The sequence below is a fragment of the Nerophis lumbriciformis genome, linkage group LG20 (assembly GCF_033978685.3).
Source record: "Nerophis lumbriciformis linkage group LG20, RoL_Nlum_v2.1, whole genome shotgun sequence".
In the NCBI taxonomy this organism is placed as follows: Eukaryota; Metazoa; Chordata; class Actinopteri; order Syngnathiformes; family Syngnathidae; genus Nerophis; species Nerophis lumbriciformis.
In genome coordinates, this window is record NC_084567.2 from 18093142 (window position 1) to 18111780 (window position 18639).

An 18639-nucleotide genomic window follows, 5' to 3' on the forward strand; every position below is an offset into this window, starting at 1 on the left:
TCCACTATGTGATATAAATGTTGCACTACATGTTATACCTTGCTGTTGTTAAAAGATAAACAAAACACCACGTCACTGACTTTACCTCGGGGAAAATAATAAAACAGCTGTTTGTTCATTTTGGGAGTGAACGGAGTTGTCAGAACGCTGGTTTGTAATCTTTTAATAAAGTTTGACTGACCTATCTGTGTCAGAGTTTGTAGGACGCGAACCCCAAGATGCAGAGAAGGCGGAAGGCGTTATACGGGAAAACATGATTTAATGTTCGAAATAAAGTAAAAACACAAACTAGGAACAGGCAAAATGGAAACAGGAACCAGAAAACAGAAAAACTGGAAATTGCAAACGGCTAACAGGATCTGGCTAACAGGAAAACAAGAAGCTAGGAGAAACCAACCGTAAATAGCTATAAGGAACAGCTTACCGCTATGACGACAGCGACAAGGACAGGTAGACACTACAATGACATCGGCAATGACAATCAGGTAGTGATGACAATGATCCAGCAGTGACTGGAGGGTAGGGCAGGTATAAATAGCAGCTGGCTGATTGACACCAGGTGTGGCCAGGTGCCAATCAGCCACAGCTGAGGGGACACAGCACTCAGGGAGACAAGTAGGAAATAAAGACAAAATAAAACTGCTGGACAGAAAACTAAGACAAACTCAGAGAAAAAACTAAAACACAGTCAAACTGTCAGGGACAAGCCTGACAGTAGCCCCCCTTCCTATAACGGATACCAGACGTTCTAGAACCCCCCCCGCCCCAAAAACGTCCAAAGTCACGGGAGGGTGGAGGGAGGACAAGGAGGTGGGCCACCAGGCTAAGTGTCCCCGCAACCAGCGGGGAAGAGTTAGGTGGCGACGGCGAGTTGAACGCCGCCGCAATTGGCGAGGCGGCTCGTCCGCCGGTGTGGGAGAACCCACCGGTGACCATGGTGGCGCCCTCTGCTGGCCCACCGGAGAAGATGGCGGTGGCGCCCTCTGCTGGCCCACCGGGGAGGATGGCGGTGGCGCCCTCTGCTGGCCCACCGGGGAGGATGGCGGTGGCGCCCTCTGCTGGCCCACCGGAGAGGATGGCTGCTGCTGGCCCACCGGAGAGGAGGATGGTGGCGCCCTCTGCTGCTGGCCCACCGGAGAAGAGGATGGTGGCGCCCTCTGCTGCTGGCCCACCGGAGAAGAGGATGGTGGCGCCCTCTGCTGCTGGCCCACCGGAGAAGAGGATGGTGGCGCCCTCTGCTGCTGGCCCACCGGAGAAGAGGATGGTGGCGCCCTCTGCTGCTGGCCCACCGGAGAGGAGGATGGTGGCGCCGTCTGCTGCTGGCCCACCGGAGAGGAGGATGGTGGCGCCGTCTGCTGCTGGCCCACCGGAGAGGAGGATGGTGGCGCCGTCTGCTGCTGGCCCACCGGACAGGATGGTGGTGCCGTTGGTTGTAGACCCACCGGAGTGCATGGTGGCGTCTGCCGGCCCACCGGAGTGCATGGTGGCGTCTGCCGGCCCACCGGACTGCATGGTGGCGTCTGCCGGCCCACCGGACTGCATGGTGGCGTCTGCCGGCCCACCGGACTGCATGGTGGCGTCTGCCGGCCCACCGGACTGCATGGTGGCGTCTGCCGGCCCACCGGACTGCATGGTGGCGTCTGCCGGCCCACCGGACTGCATGGTGGCGCCGTAGGTTGCAGACCCACCGGAGATGATGGTGGCGTCTGCCGGCCCACCGGAAATGATGGTGGCGTTTGTTGCAGACCCACCTGAGATGATGGCGTTGTCTTTTGCAGACCCACTGGGGCGAGAAGTAGCTGTGCCTCCTTAGCTGCACAGCCACTCATAGCCCCCCCCTCAAGGGACGGATCCCAGACATCACCAGATAGGCCCACAGACGACAGGGGTGGGTGGGAGAGGGCTTGGAATGAGGCCGAACTTTTCTTTAATTTATCCATTAATTCCAAAGCCTTGTTCATCCTCTCCGCCATGGACATGTCTGCGAGGTTCGAATTTGGCTGGATCATTATGTCAGAGTTTGTAGGACGCGAACCCCAAGATGCAGAGAAGGCGGAAGGCGTTATACGGGAAAACATGATTTAATGTTCGAAATAAAGTAAAAACACAAACTAGGAACAGGCAAAATGGAAACAGGAACCAGAAAACAGAAAAACTGGAAATAGCAAACGGCTAACAGGATCTGGCTAACAGGAAAACAAGAAGCTAGGAGAAACCAACCGTAAATAGCTATAAGGAACAGCTTACCGCTATGACGACAGCGACAAGGACAGGTAGACACTACAATGACATCGGCAATGACAATCAGGTAGTGATGACAATGATCCAGCAGTGACTGGAGGGTAGGGCAGGTATAAATAGCAGCTGGCTGATTGACACCAGGTGTGGCCAGGTGCCAATCAGCCACAGCTGAGGGGACACAGCACTCAGGGAGACAAGTAGGAAATAAAGACAAAATAAAAGTGCTGGACAGAAAACTAAGACAAACTCAGAGAAAAAACTAAAACACAGTCAAACTGTCAGGGACAAGCCTGACAATCTGACTGTTTTGTTGACATTCCCTTTAGCGCAGCTCCATCTAATGGATGCATAACGTAACCCCAGCCTCTACTATAGCGTCTATTCTATGCACCTTATAATGCGGTGCGCCTTATAATGCGGTGCGCCTTATATATGAACAAAGTTTTAAAATATGCCATTCATTGAAGGTGCGCCTTGTAATGCGGTGCGCCTTATATATGAACACAGTTTTAAAATATGCCATTCATTGAAGGTGCGCCTTATAATGCGGTGCGCCTTATATATGAACAAAGTTTTAAAATATGCCATTCATTGAAGGTGCGCCTTATAATCCGGCGCGCCTTATAGTGCGGAAAATACGGTACTCCTATTTGTCACGACGGGGTTTTCGCAGCTTACTGCGGGGTCGTTTTCCCAGGAATGCAGACGGACTACTCCGGACAAGGCGTGCAGGTAAAAACATGATTTGTTCCTCAAGAAATCAAAGGAGTACAAAAACAGAAAGCGAGCCGACAGAACAACGTGCCTGATCGCACTGTAAGCTAAACTAACACTTAGCATAGACTATGGACAAGGAAAATTCATGAAACTGTGGCATGAAACAAACAAGACATACATAGCAAGGCATGAAGCAAACAACTAGAGACAAGGCAAAACTCACGTAACAGGTGCATGTAGCAAACACTGACGCCAGGCTGACTGACCGACAAAGGCAGGCTTAAATAATGACTCTGATTAGTGCTTGGGTAGCAGGTGAGCAGGCGAACACTAATATGAGACAGGTGAACATAATGAGCAACCATGGCAACCAAAACAAACACAGAGGTGCACAAACAGGAACTAAAGGAGTCCAAAACTAACAGAAAACACAAAACATGATCCGGACCACGGATCATGACACTATTAGCTGCACTGATTTGCCATATTTTACATGTTAGGCTTCATAAAAAAGAAAAACATGCATTCTTGTCTAATATAGGGATTGTGAATAATCACATTTCTAAAAAAAAAAAAAAAAGTGCAGTTCCGCTTTGTAGAGGCCACATCGGAGACTATCTTGTCTTTGAATATGGATTAAACTGCTCTTGCGCAAACACCACATTTTGTTTTTAATAACTGTGGTGCAACAGCTTTATTTCCCCTGCTGTTCGAATGGTTTTCAAAAAACAACAACAACACACACACTCACACACACACATACAAAAAGGTGGCTACGGTATACACAGAATATGCCACACACACCTCCGCACTTGCCATGAAACAGCATAATTAAGAGGTAGCGTTCCTGCGACTGACAGCGCTCCAAAGGGGCTGAGAGTACTCTCCGACGTGAGAGAGTGCCTTCAACAGGATGTGTGTCTTCACTTCAACTCTGTACAAACAAAAGGTGCAGGGTATTGTGTCCAAACAGCTCAATTTTTGTTTCATCTGACATCATATGGACAAAGATAAGACCTTCTGGAGGAAAGTTCTGTGGTCAGATGAAACAAAAATGTAGCTGTTTGGCCTCAATACCCAGCAATATGTTTGGAGAAGAAAAGGTGAGGCCTTTAATCCCAGGAACACCATTCCTACCGTCAAGCATGGTGGTGGTAGTATTATGCTCTGTCAGAAAACCAACAAATTTAGCTGAACTGCACCGATTTTGTCAAAAAAGGTGGTCAAATATTCAAGCAGAAGCTTGCCAGAAGCTTGTGGATGGCTACCAAAAGCGTCTTATTGCAGTGAAACTTGCCAAGGGACATGTAAGCAAATATTAACATTGCTGTATGTATACTTTTGACCCAGCAGATTTGGTCACATTTTCAGTAGACCCATAATAAATTCATAAAAGAACCAAACTTCATGAATGTTTTTTATGACCAACAAGTATGTGCTCCAATCACTCTATCACAAAAAAACAAGAGTTGTAGAAAGTATTGGAAACTCAAGACAGCCATGACATTATGTTCTTTACAAGTGTATGTAAACTTTTGATCGCGACTGTAAGTGTGATAATGATGTGTCTATATTAGCCTACTATCAAAATGACTTTAAAAGTCTTATATAAGTGTTATAATGAAGACAACACATAATGTAAGTGTCTATATTAGCTATATTAGCCTACTTTCAAAATGACTTTAAAAGTCTTATATAAGTGTTATAATGAAGACAACACATAATGTAAGTGTCTATATTAGCTATATTAGCCAGTGACGTGCGGTCACTAGAGGCAGGTGAGGCGGGGCCTCACCTGCCATCATGGAAAGAAAAAAAATGTAAAAAGAAAACATTTTTATTAAATTGTTATATGTATCTAGTGATTATACTATAAAGTTATTTTCCGTTTAACTTCACCAGTTTTAGATTATTTTTATTCAAAATCGCTGAATTTTCACATTTGCGTGCGGTGATCAGCAGCCAGTTGAGGCACGTCACTCAATTGTGCCTCACCATGGATTGTGGACTCGACTAACTGCTGGTCTGCTGTGCAGTGAGACTGTATTGCTATATGAATTATATTATACATTTCCATAGTTTAGTTAGCTGAGGTATATAATGTACAGTGCATTTTGTCAACAACTGTATGTGTGTAACGTATTTCTTGTGCTGAGCAATCATAAACCTGCTGCGAAGACGCACTGGCTGAGGCTCGCGTAACCCCGCCTCCTGTTGCCGGTTATTGCACCTCCGCCGCAGACTGCACCCCCCGACGAGAGCGCCACACCAACCAAAGCCCAAACCCAAACCCTCCACGTGCAAGACTGAATCCACCCAAAAAAAGTCACTTAACAAGAAGCCAAAAAGTGCAAAAACAACAATGCTCGCGCCGGAGGAGCCGTGAACGACTGCAGGGACACAACATTAGGTACACCTGCAGACTGCAGCACGGATTTCATATTTCATTCATTCACAACTCCTCCAACACCAACACCACTGTTCCCGCATTTATAAGTAAAGGTAAGACCATAATAAAGTTTTTTTTATTAAATGTGCTTTTTTGTGTGCTACAGTTTGTATGTGTAAGGTCAAAGTTAAGTTAAAGTACCAATGATTGTCACACACACACTAGGTGTGGTGAAATTTGTCCTCTGCATTTGACCCATCCCCTTGCTCACCCCCTGGGATGTGAGGGGAGCAGTGGGGAGCAGTGGGCAGCAGCGGCGTCGCGCCCGGGAATAATTATTGGTGATTTAACCCCCAATTCCAACCCTTGATGCTGAGTGCCAAGCAGGGAAGAATGCTGGTATGAGCTTTTAAACATAACCCGTTAACTGCTGCCAATGAAATGGTGAATAAGATACTCTTTAGGGTTCATATGTTTGTAAATCTGACTGTGATGAAGTCAGTGCCTCACCAGTCATGAACCTCACCGCACGTCACTGATATTAGCCTACTATCAAAATGACTTTAAAAGTCTTATATAAGTGTTATAATGAAGACAACACATAATGTAAGTGTCTATATTAGCTATATTAGCCTACTATCAAAATGACTTTAAAAGTCTTATAAGTGTTATAATGAAGACAACACATAATGTAAGTGTCTATAATAGCTATATTAGCCTACTATCAAAATGACTTTAAAAGTCTTATATAAGTGTTATAATGAATGCAACACATGATGTAAGTGTCTATATTAGCTCTAATCGCCTACTATCAAAATGACTATGTCTCGCAGGCTGATGCAAATCTTTGTTGACAGAAATGTTGAAATGTAATATTTATTTTACACATTGGAAAACATTAGTAAAACTTCTCACAGGGTGAGATAACTCCTGGAAATCACTGGCTTAGAATGGCCAAAAGTGTAGATGTGTGTATTCAAGTTAAAGGAAACGGCAGGATGTCTTATACTAATAGATTTTATACAATATTTGCAAGCTGTGACGTTTGCTGTGGTCTGGAACAACATGGCACACCAACTACTATCAGAAATGCAGCCAATATTACATACAGATATTGTGTCTTGAGACAGACAAATATAAATTAAATACACCGAGGACATAAGTAAAGGAAATTAAATGAGCTCAAATATTCCTACAAACGAGGCACAATGATGCAATATGTACATACAGCTAGCCTAAATAGCATGCTAGCATCGATTATCCTGCAGTCATGCACTGACCAAATATGCCTGATTAGCACTCCAACAAGTCAATAACATCAACAAAGCTCACCTTTGTGCATTCACGTATTAAGTAGGGCGGCATAGCTCGGTTGGTAGAGTGGCCGTGCCAGCAACTTGAGGGTTGCAGGTTCGATTCCCGTTTACGCCATCCTAGTCACTGCCGTTGTGTCCTTGGGCAAGACACTTTACCCACCTGCTCCCAGTGCCACCCACACTGGTTTAAATGTAACTTAGATAAATAAATAATAAATGATAAATGGGTTGTACTTGTATAGCGCTTTTCTACCTTCAAGGTACTCAAAGCGCTTTGACACTACTTCCACATTTACCCATTCACACACACATTCACTCGCTGATGGAGGGAGCTGCCATGCAAGGCGCTAACCAGCACCCATCAGGAGCAAGGGTGAAGTGTCTTGCTCAGGACACAACGGACATGACGAGGTTGGTACTAGGTGGGGATTGAACCAGGGACCCTCGGGTCGCGCACGGCCACTCTCCACTGCGCCACGCCGTCCCTATATTGGGTTTCACTATGTAAAGCGCTTTGAGTCACTAGAGAAAAGCGCTATATAAATATAATTCACTTCACTTCACAGTATAAAACGTTTAGTGGACAAAATGAGACAAAGGAGTGGCATAAAACACGTCTTTCTGTGGCAGCGTCGGAGAAAGTTGTACGTGTAAACGAACTACGGTGAGTTAAAGGACCGCCGAAATTAGTAGGACAAAACGGCGCTCGCCAAATACTCTCATCAGTGAAGCATGTTTAATACAAACAGTGGGATTTCTAACAATTAGGAATGTTTGTGTCATGTTTGTCCTCCTACAGAAACCATATTGAAACAAAAAATACTGGGGTGGCACTAAATGCGGCTCCAGAGCCTCAGGTTGCCGACCCCCAGCCTAGTTGGACCACTTGGGAGATGTGGCGTACTCCCTTTGTCCTTTGCAAAGTATGGATGGTCAGAGACACTCACCAGCTCTTTCTTCTTCATGCACTCCATGAGAATGATGAACAGATGTTGAGCCTGGCTGCGGCTGTAGGTGAACGTTTTCTGGATGGTCACCAGCAACTGGTCTCGCAGAGACTCATTAATTATGCTGGAGAAGGTAAAAAAAGAGGAAGACAGGAAACCATGAGTGATTTACGGGGTGCAAGAAATGAACTTAATGGTGTCGTGGGTCTGTGAAACCTAAGTTGACTAAGACCCTTAGTACTGAGAGTCCTTGGCGAAATAAGCTTCATCTTTATGCAGTGGGAACAATTAGTGGGAACAATTAGGAACACACGGCATCTCTCATGGGAAACATGTTTTTTTTTCAAATCAAAGTAATACATCAGCATATTTCCCTTAAGTCATGAATGTTTTATTTGCTGCAATTATGTTTATTACTATTAGACATTTTCCTTAAATGGAATAATTTACATTGTAGCTTTTACACACCTCTTGTACTGGAATAAAACATGTACACAATATCTATGTTGTATTCCCCTTCTCGTCCCGTAAATTCCAGACTATAAGCCGATACTATTTTCCTACGCTTTGAACCCTGCGGCTCATGAAAGGGTGTGGCTAATGTATGGATTGTTCCTCGCTCACGGCCATAAAGCAAACAGTTTTCATTAAACACATGCAAAAAACGCTTACATTTTAGTTTTTGTTTGTGTTACGCCACCATCTTTTGGACTAGTTTTGCTCACTGCACTACTGAGTGAATGCCTCCTGATTCCTGCTGTTTAAAGCTTTGAACCGGGAGCAGAAGTGTCCTTCTGTCTTCTAGTCGTCCATAGCGGTTCTACTCGTGTGGATTCTTCATTCGTCACTCCAAGCAACGTTTGTACGTTTTACAATATAACTGAAACTATTAATACTTACTAAAGGGTCTCATGTGTTAAGTCTGTAGGGGCGTTTTCATGCATATTTGCACGTGTGTTGTTAGCATTAGCTAATATGCAAATACATTTACAAGCGTCTGTGTTAGTATTATTACCTTACGACGGCATTATTTTTGTATTGTTTCAGTTTCACAAATTCCTCAGTAAATCCACCAAAACGTCACCGTGGAGTTATTGAGTCTGTTTAGCTGATTGGAGAATTAGCTTCCGCAGCTAGTGGGTCCATGACGATGACTTCTGTTTTGTTTGATCAGCCATTTTACTGCCATATTACAGACACCGTTTGGAAACAATTAAAGTATGTAAATAAACATATAATATTTCAGTGTAAATAACTCATGTTACAACATACACTGCGGTTTATAGTCCGGTGCGGCTAATATATGGGAAAAATGTTTTAAATAAAATATATATATATATATATATGTATATATATATATATATATGTCTTAATAAGGTTATCCAAAAAATAGTGCTCGATACCGTAGTAGAGCGCAATATATGTATGTGTGGGAAAATCATCAGGAGATCTCCTGATGATTGAGGGAACCCCCTCATGAAACAGGCCTGTAGAGATGAAGTAGTCTTGTGATTTTTTTCCCACACATAAATATATATATATATATAGTCCAGAAAATACATTATAAACTTTCATTTAAGTTTTTTTAGTGAAGAAATCCTTTTGTTTAGTGTTTTTGCACTAAACGTTGCGATACAAGCATGCACATACCCTCCCTCTTCGGAGTATTTGTGACCAAACGCCAAGATGTCTGAGGCTCTCCCGCTGCCATCACACACCACCACAGGGACTGGGGGCGTGTCCCTGAGGTACTCCAGCACTATGGAGATCACATTGGGCCCTCCTTCCACAATGAGAGCCACCACTGGCACACCCTGACCTATACCTGTGCACGCATGAAGACAAAGAACAGAACAGGAAATAGGTGAATACAAATGATAGGAACACATTGGAATCAACCAATATATTTTTTTTCAGCAAAAATATGCTTCTCAAGTCGCACAAGAAGCAAAATATTTGAAGCATTCAACGCGCACGTCAACGGTCTAATCAAAACTTATGTTTGTTTTTGCGTAGACGAAGAAAAGTAACGTGCAACAAAATATCAACTCCTTGAATGACCAAACGACACAATTGTCATCCTCCAAAGCACAGGCCTACTTCCGGTTCCCGTCCACAGCGCTAACTCTTCTGGGTAATGTAGTTTATAAATATTTAGCAACAAACTGGCGTCCTCACTTCCTAGTTTATATGTAATTAAATATTTATTTCAGCTTTATGTACTGCGTTTAACTGTTATGGTAAAAAGTAAGGCAAATAAATACAGATTTTTCATTTGCAGTGCTGACCTAGCAAAGAGGCAGCATTGACCTGTTGGAGAAGTTGATGTATGATGAGAATCTCTCATTGTCTTTCACTTCAAAACAACAGTTTTTAGATGCTCTTAACGTGCGGGTGTAAATGTGTTGGAACACGAATGAATGTTTCGGATAAACAAACACATTCAAGCGTAAAACATCAATCAATCAATCAATGTTTATTTATATAGCCCTAAATCACCAGTGTCTCAAAGGGCTGCACAAGCCACAACGACATCCTTGGTACAGAGCCCACATAAGGGCAAGGAAAAACTCACCCCAGTGGGACATACACAGAGAATGTCCGCAGCTTGTGGACGATAAGGAAACCGTGATATTCATTTCTGTAGTTGTAATCAATTGTTACTATTATTAGCTATAATTGATTAAAACGGTACAATCGTATGGCATTGAGGTATGAGTACGTGCTCCTACTGCCATATAGTGTTCACTTTGAAGTCTGTGCGGTATAAAACAAGTACAACATCAATACCAATGTCCAGTTTTTGTTGAAATCCTGTGCTTTGGAGGATGAGGTTACAATGAGCACTTTACACAAACGTGTAAAATCGCAAGTTGATCCAATGTTATTGACAAAAACTGATAAAACAACGCAACTTTCTCAAAACGCTGTTAGGCGGCAACAGTCACAACAAAAGCCTGCAAAATCTTGTTTTTCTGGACCTTTTGTGGCTCGGATGATGCCATGTAAGACCTCAGCGTACCTACAGTACTTGTAGTAATGGACTTGAAAGTGTGACATACCAAACGCAATGCATTGTGGGTCTTGCTGGCCTCTGAATAGCTTGTTTACGTGGCAAGACTCTGTGCTAAAGTTATGTTCTTTTCTTTGACAAGGTCAAAACACGGCACGGGAAATGCGTTGAAAAAAAAACATTTGGTGAGATATTTTTTTCATTTCCTGCGTGTAAGCAAAGCCAAGGATAGCCTGGATAGAAGCCGTGAGACGGTCAAACATGACTTTTAACGCCATCACCTGGTACATGTCGGTGTGTTCACCCCATTGTTTGATTGATTGATTGAGACTTTTATTGGTAGATTGCACAGTACAGTACATATTCCGTACAATTGACCACTAAATGGTAACACCCCAATAAGTTTTTCAACTTGTTTAAGTAGGGGTCCACGTTAATCAATTCATGGTAAAGTCTGGTCAGACTGGTACGTGTGAAAGCATGTTTCATTCCGTTTCACGGGTAGCATTTAGCGGGCTGTTAGCCTTAGCCAAGTTAGCCGTGGGCTACAAACAACGTACAAAAAAAAAAGGCGTGTTGTCAGTTTACTTTTAGTCATTGGTAAACACAAAAATGAATGAGTGTTATTTGTTCTCCCTCACATGACCGCGAGTGCAGTACAGCCATGTAAACGACTGCGTTTACTTAGTTGCAAAGTAAACACATCGGCTTTCTCACGGGACTGTCAATAAATTCATGATCCTGCCCTCGTTACTCGTTTCCAGCGTGTGCAGCTAGTTAACAGAATGAAGAAACAGGAGCTCCAGAAGTTTGTTCCTTCTTTTGATTTTTTTTTTCCTTCCTCAGTTTTATTTCTTTACATATCTCCCTTCATTTAGGTTTGTAAAACTTAAAATAAGAACATGGAAAAAAAACATTTCAAAAGTATAACGTCCATTGTACATTTGACATATATAAAATAGAAGGTTTGGTGTTAATATCTTCACACAATAAACTATAAACGTTTGCACATATAACATTCACACACCAAACATTGCACACAAATAATGTGACTTATCATAATTAAACCTAAGGTGTAGCGTTATCACCCTCTACTGGTCGAATTTAGCGCTACATGTACATGTACGAGCTATGATCGGCAGAGTTACTCAAATAACTACACGCCCACAAATACAAAAGACATCACAAAGTCAATAAAAATGTCAATACAAAACTAAATATATTTATGCACAATATCTACTTGCAAATGTTTGACCAAGTTTGGTGATGAAACTTACAAGCTGGGATGTCTACCATTGTTGCTGCTTGTTTGGATCAACGTGTCCGTCACTTAAAATGGTCACCTGGAAACTATGACTCGAGCACTTCCTCGGCGCAGAACATTCATACTTTGCTACCCAGTCGCTGTTAAAAGATTTTTGCAATTTATTTTGATTTATTATACAGGTTTGAATGAGTAGTCTTCGCTGCTTCACTGTGACACATATGCCTCGCTGTTGCCCCCTGCCTGGTGATGAGAGTACTGCAAACATGATTAAACCTGTTAAAGGTTTTATCAAGCCTATTGGGGTTGTTTGGCAGGCCTCCGTGTGGCTGCTCTCACTCTACAATCAACACACCTGGCGCTGATGAGAGCCCTGCCTTCATTAGCCAGCACGTCCTGCGTTCCAGTGCCAGAACGTAGCTACATGTACCAGTACAGTAAGCCTTACATGTCTCTAGCTTCCTTGCTCTGTGTTTCCTCTCCGTTGTGCTCAGTGTGTCTTGTCCTGTGTCGTCATCCAGCAGCTCTTTGTCATCCCCTGGTTTTGAGCTGTGTGTCTCGTCTCCCCGGATCCCCTCTGGACTTCCTGCTGGACTTCTCGGATCTTGACCTCACGCCTGCCCTCGGACAACGACGTCTCGCTCCAGCCCTTGACCACCTACCTGTCCCCGGACCTCCGAGCCTGCTTTGCCCTTTCTGGACTTCCACACCACCCGGTAACACTCCACATATAATCGCTACACATAGTCACACTATATACATTTGGATTAGTTACACACTTCATTTATATGTATTAATAGACATGCTGCAAGCTAACGACGTCCCTGCCTCCGTGCCGTCTCCTTCTCCCACCAAATGGAAAGCTTTGGTTTCTTGTGCGCATTCTTTTCCTTAGCAACACACGTCCGACTTCTGGCAACAAATGTGTGTTACAACTTCTGGAAACAAACGCAAGTGTTTTTTAATCATGGCAGACTTGGTGACAGACAACAAAGACGATTACTTGTTGGACAAATGAGGATTCACAACCTTATATTTTTTAAGCTAAATATACTGTTGCTTCTAGAAACGAGCACGAAGGAAGGGTGAGACGTTGGAGCAGATGGATGCAGAGAGAGTGAGATGAAAGTGACTTTGACGCTATAAATGTGGAACTTGGAGCCAAGCTATTTCGACATAAATGGAGTGCTTACCCAAATAAACTGGCAAAATGAACCAAACACACAACTGTCCATCTGGTGAGTCACAATAATATTGATCATGATACACGCAGCACACCATGTGTGTTAGTACAACTACAGTACACACGCTGTCTTGCTAGCTGTGTGAAAACAACACAAAATATGGGCAAATACTTTACAGATATTGTAATATGATTGTTCATGTTTTTCAGTCAGTAGAGATTGGTGTCCTATCTCATTGTGTTGTGCATTACAAACTCAAACGCATTTTGTGCTGAGAGAGAAGCTAGCTTATCTCTTGCCGTAGCTAGGTTTTACAGCTAATACCGTAGCACGCCGATTTTTTTACCACGCTAGAAACATTGTGTTCGCTCTTATAATAACAATGCTACTACAGTTTGGTTATTATTGTCACGTCGAGGACGCATGTTAATGCGCGGATCGTTTTCCAAGGATGCAGATGGAATACCGGAGGCAAGGTGTAGGTAAGACAATGATTTATTTACCATGAATCAGTCAAAATCCAAAAATACAGAAAATTGCAAACACACACAAGAAAAGCGTGCCGATTGCACAGGAAGCTAAGGAAATAGCTAACAGGAAGACTTAACATTGAATCAGAAATCAAACAGTAACTTGTTGCATAGCGCAAACAAGCCCGCAGGACTTGAGTGTGGCGAAAAGCAGCAATAAATAGCTCTCTGATTAGTGCCCGGGAGCAGGTGAGCGTCCCGAAAACTAATCAGAGGCAGGTGAAAATAATCAGCACCCATGGCAACCAAGAGCACAGAAAACCCAGGGGTGCTGAAACAGAACTAAGGTAGTGATCCGGGCAACGGCTCATGACAGTTATAAAGGTTACAAAACATAAATGAAGTATTGCTGACAGTTTTTGAAAGCATGTTTAAAGTGATTGCTAACATTAGCTGCTTTGCTAGCCACCTAGAATGAGCCGATTTTTACATGTTAGAATGCAAAACAATAAATAAATAAATAAATAAATAAACCTTTTGTGGTCTTGATTGTGAACAATAGGCAAAATCCCCTCCAAAAAAGTGCAGTTCCCCTTTAAAGGCCTACTGAAACCCACTACGCAGTCTGATAGTTTATATATCAATGATGAAATCTTAATATTACAACACATGCCAATACGGCCGGGTTAGCTTACTAAAGTGCAATTTTAAATTTTGCGCGAAATATCCTGCTGAAAATGTCTCGGTATGATGACGTCAGCGCGTGACGTCACGGATTGTAGAGGACATTTTGGGACAGCATGGTGGCTAGCTATTAAGTCGTCTGTTTTCATCGCAAAATTCCACAGTATTCTGGACATCTGTGTTGGTGAATCTTTTGCAATTTGTTCAATGAACAATGGAGACAGCAAAGAAGAAAGCTGTAGGTGGGAAACGTTGTATTGCGGCAGGTGTTGTGCCGGATAACGCACCCCCACCGTAGAATGCACCCCCTGACTGTTGTGCCGGATAACACAGCCGGTGTTTCATTGTTTACATTCCTGGAAGATGACAGTCAAGCTTTACCATTGGCCTGTGGAGAACTGGGACAACAGAGACTCTTACCAGGAGGACTTTGAGTTGGATAAGCACACGCGGTACCTTGAGTACGCATGCGGCTGCGGCTTCCAAACATTTGATCGCTTGCCCATACGTGCGCGCCGCTATGTGCATGTCACGTACATAACTTTGGGGGAAAAAAAACAAAAAAACTTTGGGGACTTTGGGGAAATATATGTGCTGTATGAACTTTGGGGAGGTGAACGGTACTTTGGGCTGTGGGATTGAGTGTGTTCTGCAGGTGTTTGAGTTGTATTGGCGGGTTATATGGACGGGAGGGGGGAGGTGTTTGTTATGTGGGATTCATTTGTGGCATATTAAATATAAGCCTGGTTGTGTTGTGGCTAAAAGAGTATATATATGTCTTGTGTTTATTTACTGTTCTAGTCATTCCCAGCTGAATATTAGGTCCCACCCGCCTCTCACAGTATCTTCCCTATCTGAATCACTCCCACTGCCCTCTAGTCCTTCACTCTCACTTTCCTCATCCACAAATCTTTCATCCTCGCTCAAATTAATGGGGAAATCGTCGCTTTCTCGGTCCGAATCGCTCTCGCTGCTGGTGGCCATGATTGTAAACAATGTGCAGATGTGAGGAGCTCCACAACCTGTGACGTCACGCTACTCGTCTGCTACTTCCGGTACAGGCAAGGCTTTTTTATCAGCGACCAAAAGTTGCGAACTTTATCGTCGATGTTCTCTACTAAATCCTTTCAGCAAAAATATGGCAATATCGCGAAATGATCAAGTATGACACATAGAATGGACCTGCTATCCCCGTTTAAATAAGAAAATCGCATTTCAGTAGGCCTTTAAGGTTCCTCGCCCTCCCCTTTGTCCTGTTTTACAAGGCATTTTTCGACCGGCTGTTTTTGACTCTTCTAATTCAAAAGCCGTGTGTCACCAGATCATGCCTGCATCCCGCCCTGCATCATTTACACTCTCCAGTGCGTACACACACACACACACACACACACACACACACACACACACACACACACACACACACACACACACACACACGGCGCCGTGGCGTTCCGCCTCGCACATCCTCGCCTAGCCTTGCAAGCGGGGACAGTTACATAAGGGAACTATTTTCGGGGGGGGGGGGGCCGTCCGTCTGCTTCAAAGAGTTCAAACGTCACGGCGCCGCCACACGTCACGGGATGACACGCCAGCAGGGTCCCGAGCGTGAGAGACGAGAAGACGAACGGGGACATGTTTGGTCATGTTGCGGTTTGTGTGTGGCTGCGGAGGCAATGTTGTAGTATCGCGAGTGAATTGTCGTTAAAGTAAAAAGCCACCATGGGGCAAATGAGCGCGGGGAAGCACAGCTGCTGCACGTTTAATAGCGTGATAAGAGTTTAGCTCACGCACGCACAAAAACAGCCGACAATGTGGGGAAATTATCCGTACTAGTTGGATTAAACACTTTTGGATGATGACTTCCTTTTTTTGTTGTAATATGAGATAATGTTTCCTCAACATTTATTGGATAGAACACTGACTCGTTAGCGTCTTGTGTGTTGCTATGGCAACCGCACACGGCATCACCGACTTCAGTGTTTGACAATAGGGCCACCGAAAAATATTTGTTTATCAGCTGTGGTCCTCAGATACACCTTACCACCACTTGTGGCAGTAATGACAATATCAAACAAACAGAAGAAGTCTTCTGCGGATTGTTTTCCCAGGATGCAGATGGAACTCGGGAGGCACCGTGCAGGTAAGACAATGATTTATTTACCATAATTCAGTCAAAATCCAAAAATAGAGGAAAATACAAACAAACACAAGAAAAGCATGCCAATTGCATGGGAAGCTAAGGAAATAGCTAACAGGAAGACTTAGCATTGAATCAGCTATCACCGACTTCAGTGTTTGACAATAGGCCCGCCGAAAAATATTTGTTTCGCAGCTATGGTCCTCAGATGTAATACACTTTACCACCACTTGTGGCAGTAATGACAATATCAAACAAACAGAAGAAGTCTTCTGCGGATTGTTTTCCCAGGATGCAGACGGAACTCCGGAGGCAAAGTGCAGGTAAGACAATGATTTATTTACCATAATTCAGTCAAAATCCAAAAATAGAGGAAAATGCAAACAAACACAAGAAAAGTGTGCCAATTGCATGGGAAGCTAAGGAAATAGCGAACAAGAAGACTTAGCATTGAATCAGCTATCACCGACTTCAGTGTTTGACAATAGGGCCGCCCAAAAATATTTGTTTCGCAGCTATGGTCCTCAGATATAATACACTTTACCACCACTTGTGGCAGTAATGACAATATTAAACAAACAGAAGAAGTGTTCTGCGGATCGTTTTCCCAGGATGCAGACGGAACTCCGGAGGCAAAGTGCAGGTAAGACAATGATTTATTTACCATTAATCAGTCAAAATCCAAAAATAGAGGAAAATGCAAACAAACACAGGAAAAGTGTGCCGGTTGCACAGGAAGCTAAGGAAATAGCTTACAAGAAGACTTAGCGTTGAATCAGCTATCACCGACTTCAGTGTTTGACAATAGGGCCGCCGAAAAATAATTGTTTCTCAGCTGTGGTCCTCAGATACACCTTACCACCACTTGTGGCAGTAATGACAATATCAAACAAACAGAAGAAGTCTTCTGCGGATCGTTTTCCCAGCATGCAGACGGAACTCGGGAGGCAACGTGAAGGTAAGACAATGATTAATTTACCATAAATCAGTCAAAATCCAAAAATAGGGGAAAATGCAAACAAACACAAGAAAAGTGTGCCGATTGCACGGGAAGCTAAGGAAATAGCTAACAGGAAGACTTAGCGTTGAATCAGCTATCACCGACTTCAGTGTTTGACAATAGGGCCGCCGAAAAAGAATTGTTTCTCAGCTGTGGTCCTCAGATGTAATACACTTCACCACCACTTGTGGCAGTAATGACATGAATAAACAAACAGAAGAAGTCTGGAGCTAAAGTCACCGAGAAGTTTCTTCAGCGCAAAAAATTACAATCAAAGTGGTGAAGCTGTGTTTTCATTTACACTTTAATTCTAGCGACAGTTGCGCTAAAAACTACATTTATACCTGATAATTGTATGCACATTTATTTTTGAGTCCCTTTTCATACAGCACATTTGGTGAGGACTTATTTTTCTAATCAGCTTGACCCAAGTCTAAGGTTCATGTGTTAAATAAATAATTTTAATAATAATAATTTTTGTGATTAACACATATCATTTAACGAGGTTGTCAGCTATAAGTAGGTTAGATATATAATTATTTGTTTTGCTTTTTTATTTATTATTATCCACTTTCATATCCTTTTCATGATGTGGCCCCTGTTGTTTTAATTCACCTATGATTTGTACAGCACGTTATGATTTATATCTGTGAGTTATAAGCTAACTGTTAGCATGCTAGCATTGCCATGCTAACTTTTTGAGCAAATTGTGCAACCGTTTACCTCAGAGTCATATAACTTGGTATGTGACACATGTTAACTGTTAACATGCTAACGTTAGTATGCTAGCCTGCTAACATTAACATGCTAGCCTTTTCAGCTATTTTTACACTTTTTTCTCTAATTCCATAGCCACACACACCACAGCCATATATATATATATATATATATATATATATATATATATATATATATACCGTAGAGGCCAAAAGTTGGGACACACTTTCTCATTCAATGCATTTTCTTTATTTTCATGACTCTTTACATTGTAGATTGTCACTGAAGGCATCAAAACTATGAATGAACACATGTGGAGTTATTTACTTAACAAAAAAAGGTGAAATAACTGAAAATATGTTTTACATTCTAGTTTCTTCAAAATAGCCACCCTTTGCTCTGATTAATGCTTTGCACACTCTTGGCATTCTCTCGATGAGCTTCAAGCACACCTGTGAAGTGAAGACCAATTCAGGTGACTACCTCTTGAAGCTCAACGAGAGAATGCCAAGAGAGTCCAAAGCAGTAATCAGAGCAAAGGGTGGCTATTTAATTAAAAA

General features: G+C 43.0%; 1 protein-coding gene across 4 annotated transcripts in view; it reads right to left on the reverse strand.

The window, feature by feature from the left end:
* Positions 1-18639, reverse strand: part of trpm3 (transient receptor potential cation channel, subfamily M, member 3) — a 542866-nt gene that overhangs the window by 177972 nt on the left and 346255 nt on the right. For all 4 annotated transcript variants that reach the window (XM_061980556.1, XM_061980560.1, XM_061980559.1 and 1 more), the window contains 2 exons: positions 9261-9435; positions 7611-7734 (listed from right to left, as the gene is read on the reverse strand). In XM_061980556.1, coding sequence (XP_061836540.1) covers positions 7611-7734; positions 9261-9435 — 299 coding nt within the window. The remainder of the gene's footprint in view (positions 1-7610; positions 7735-9260; positions 9436-18639) is intronic.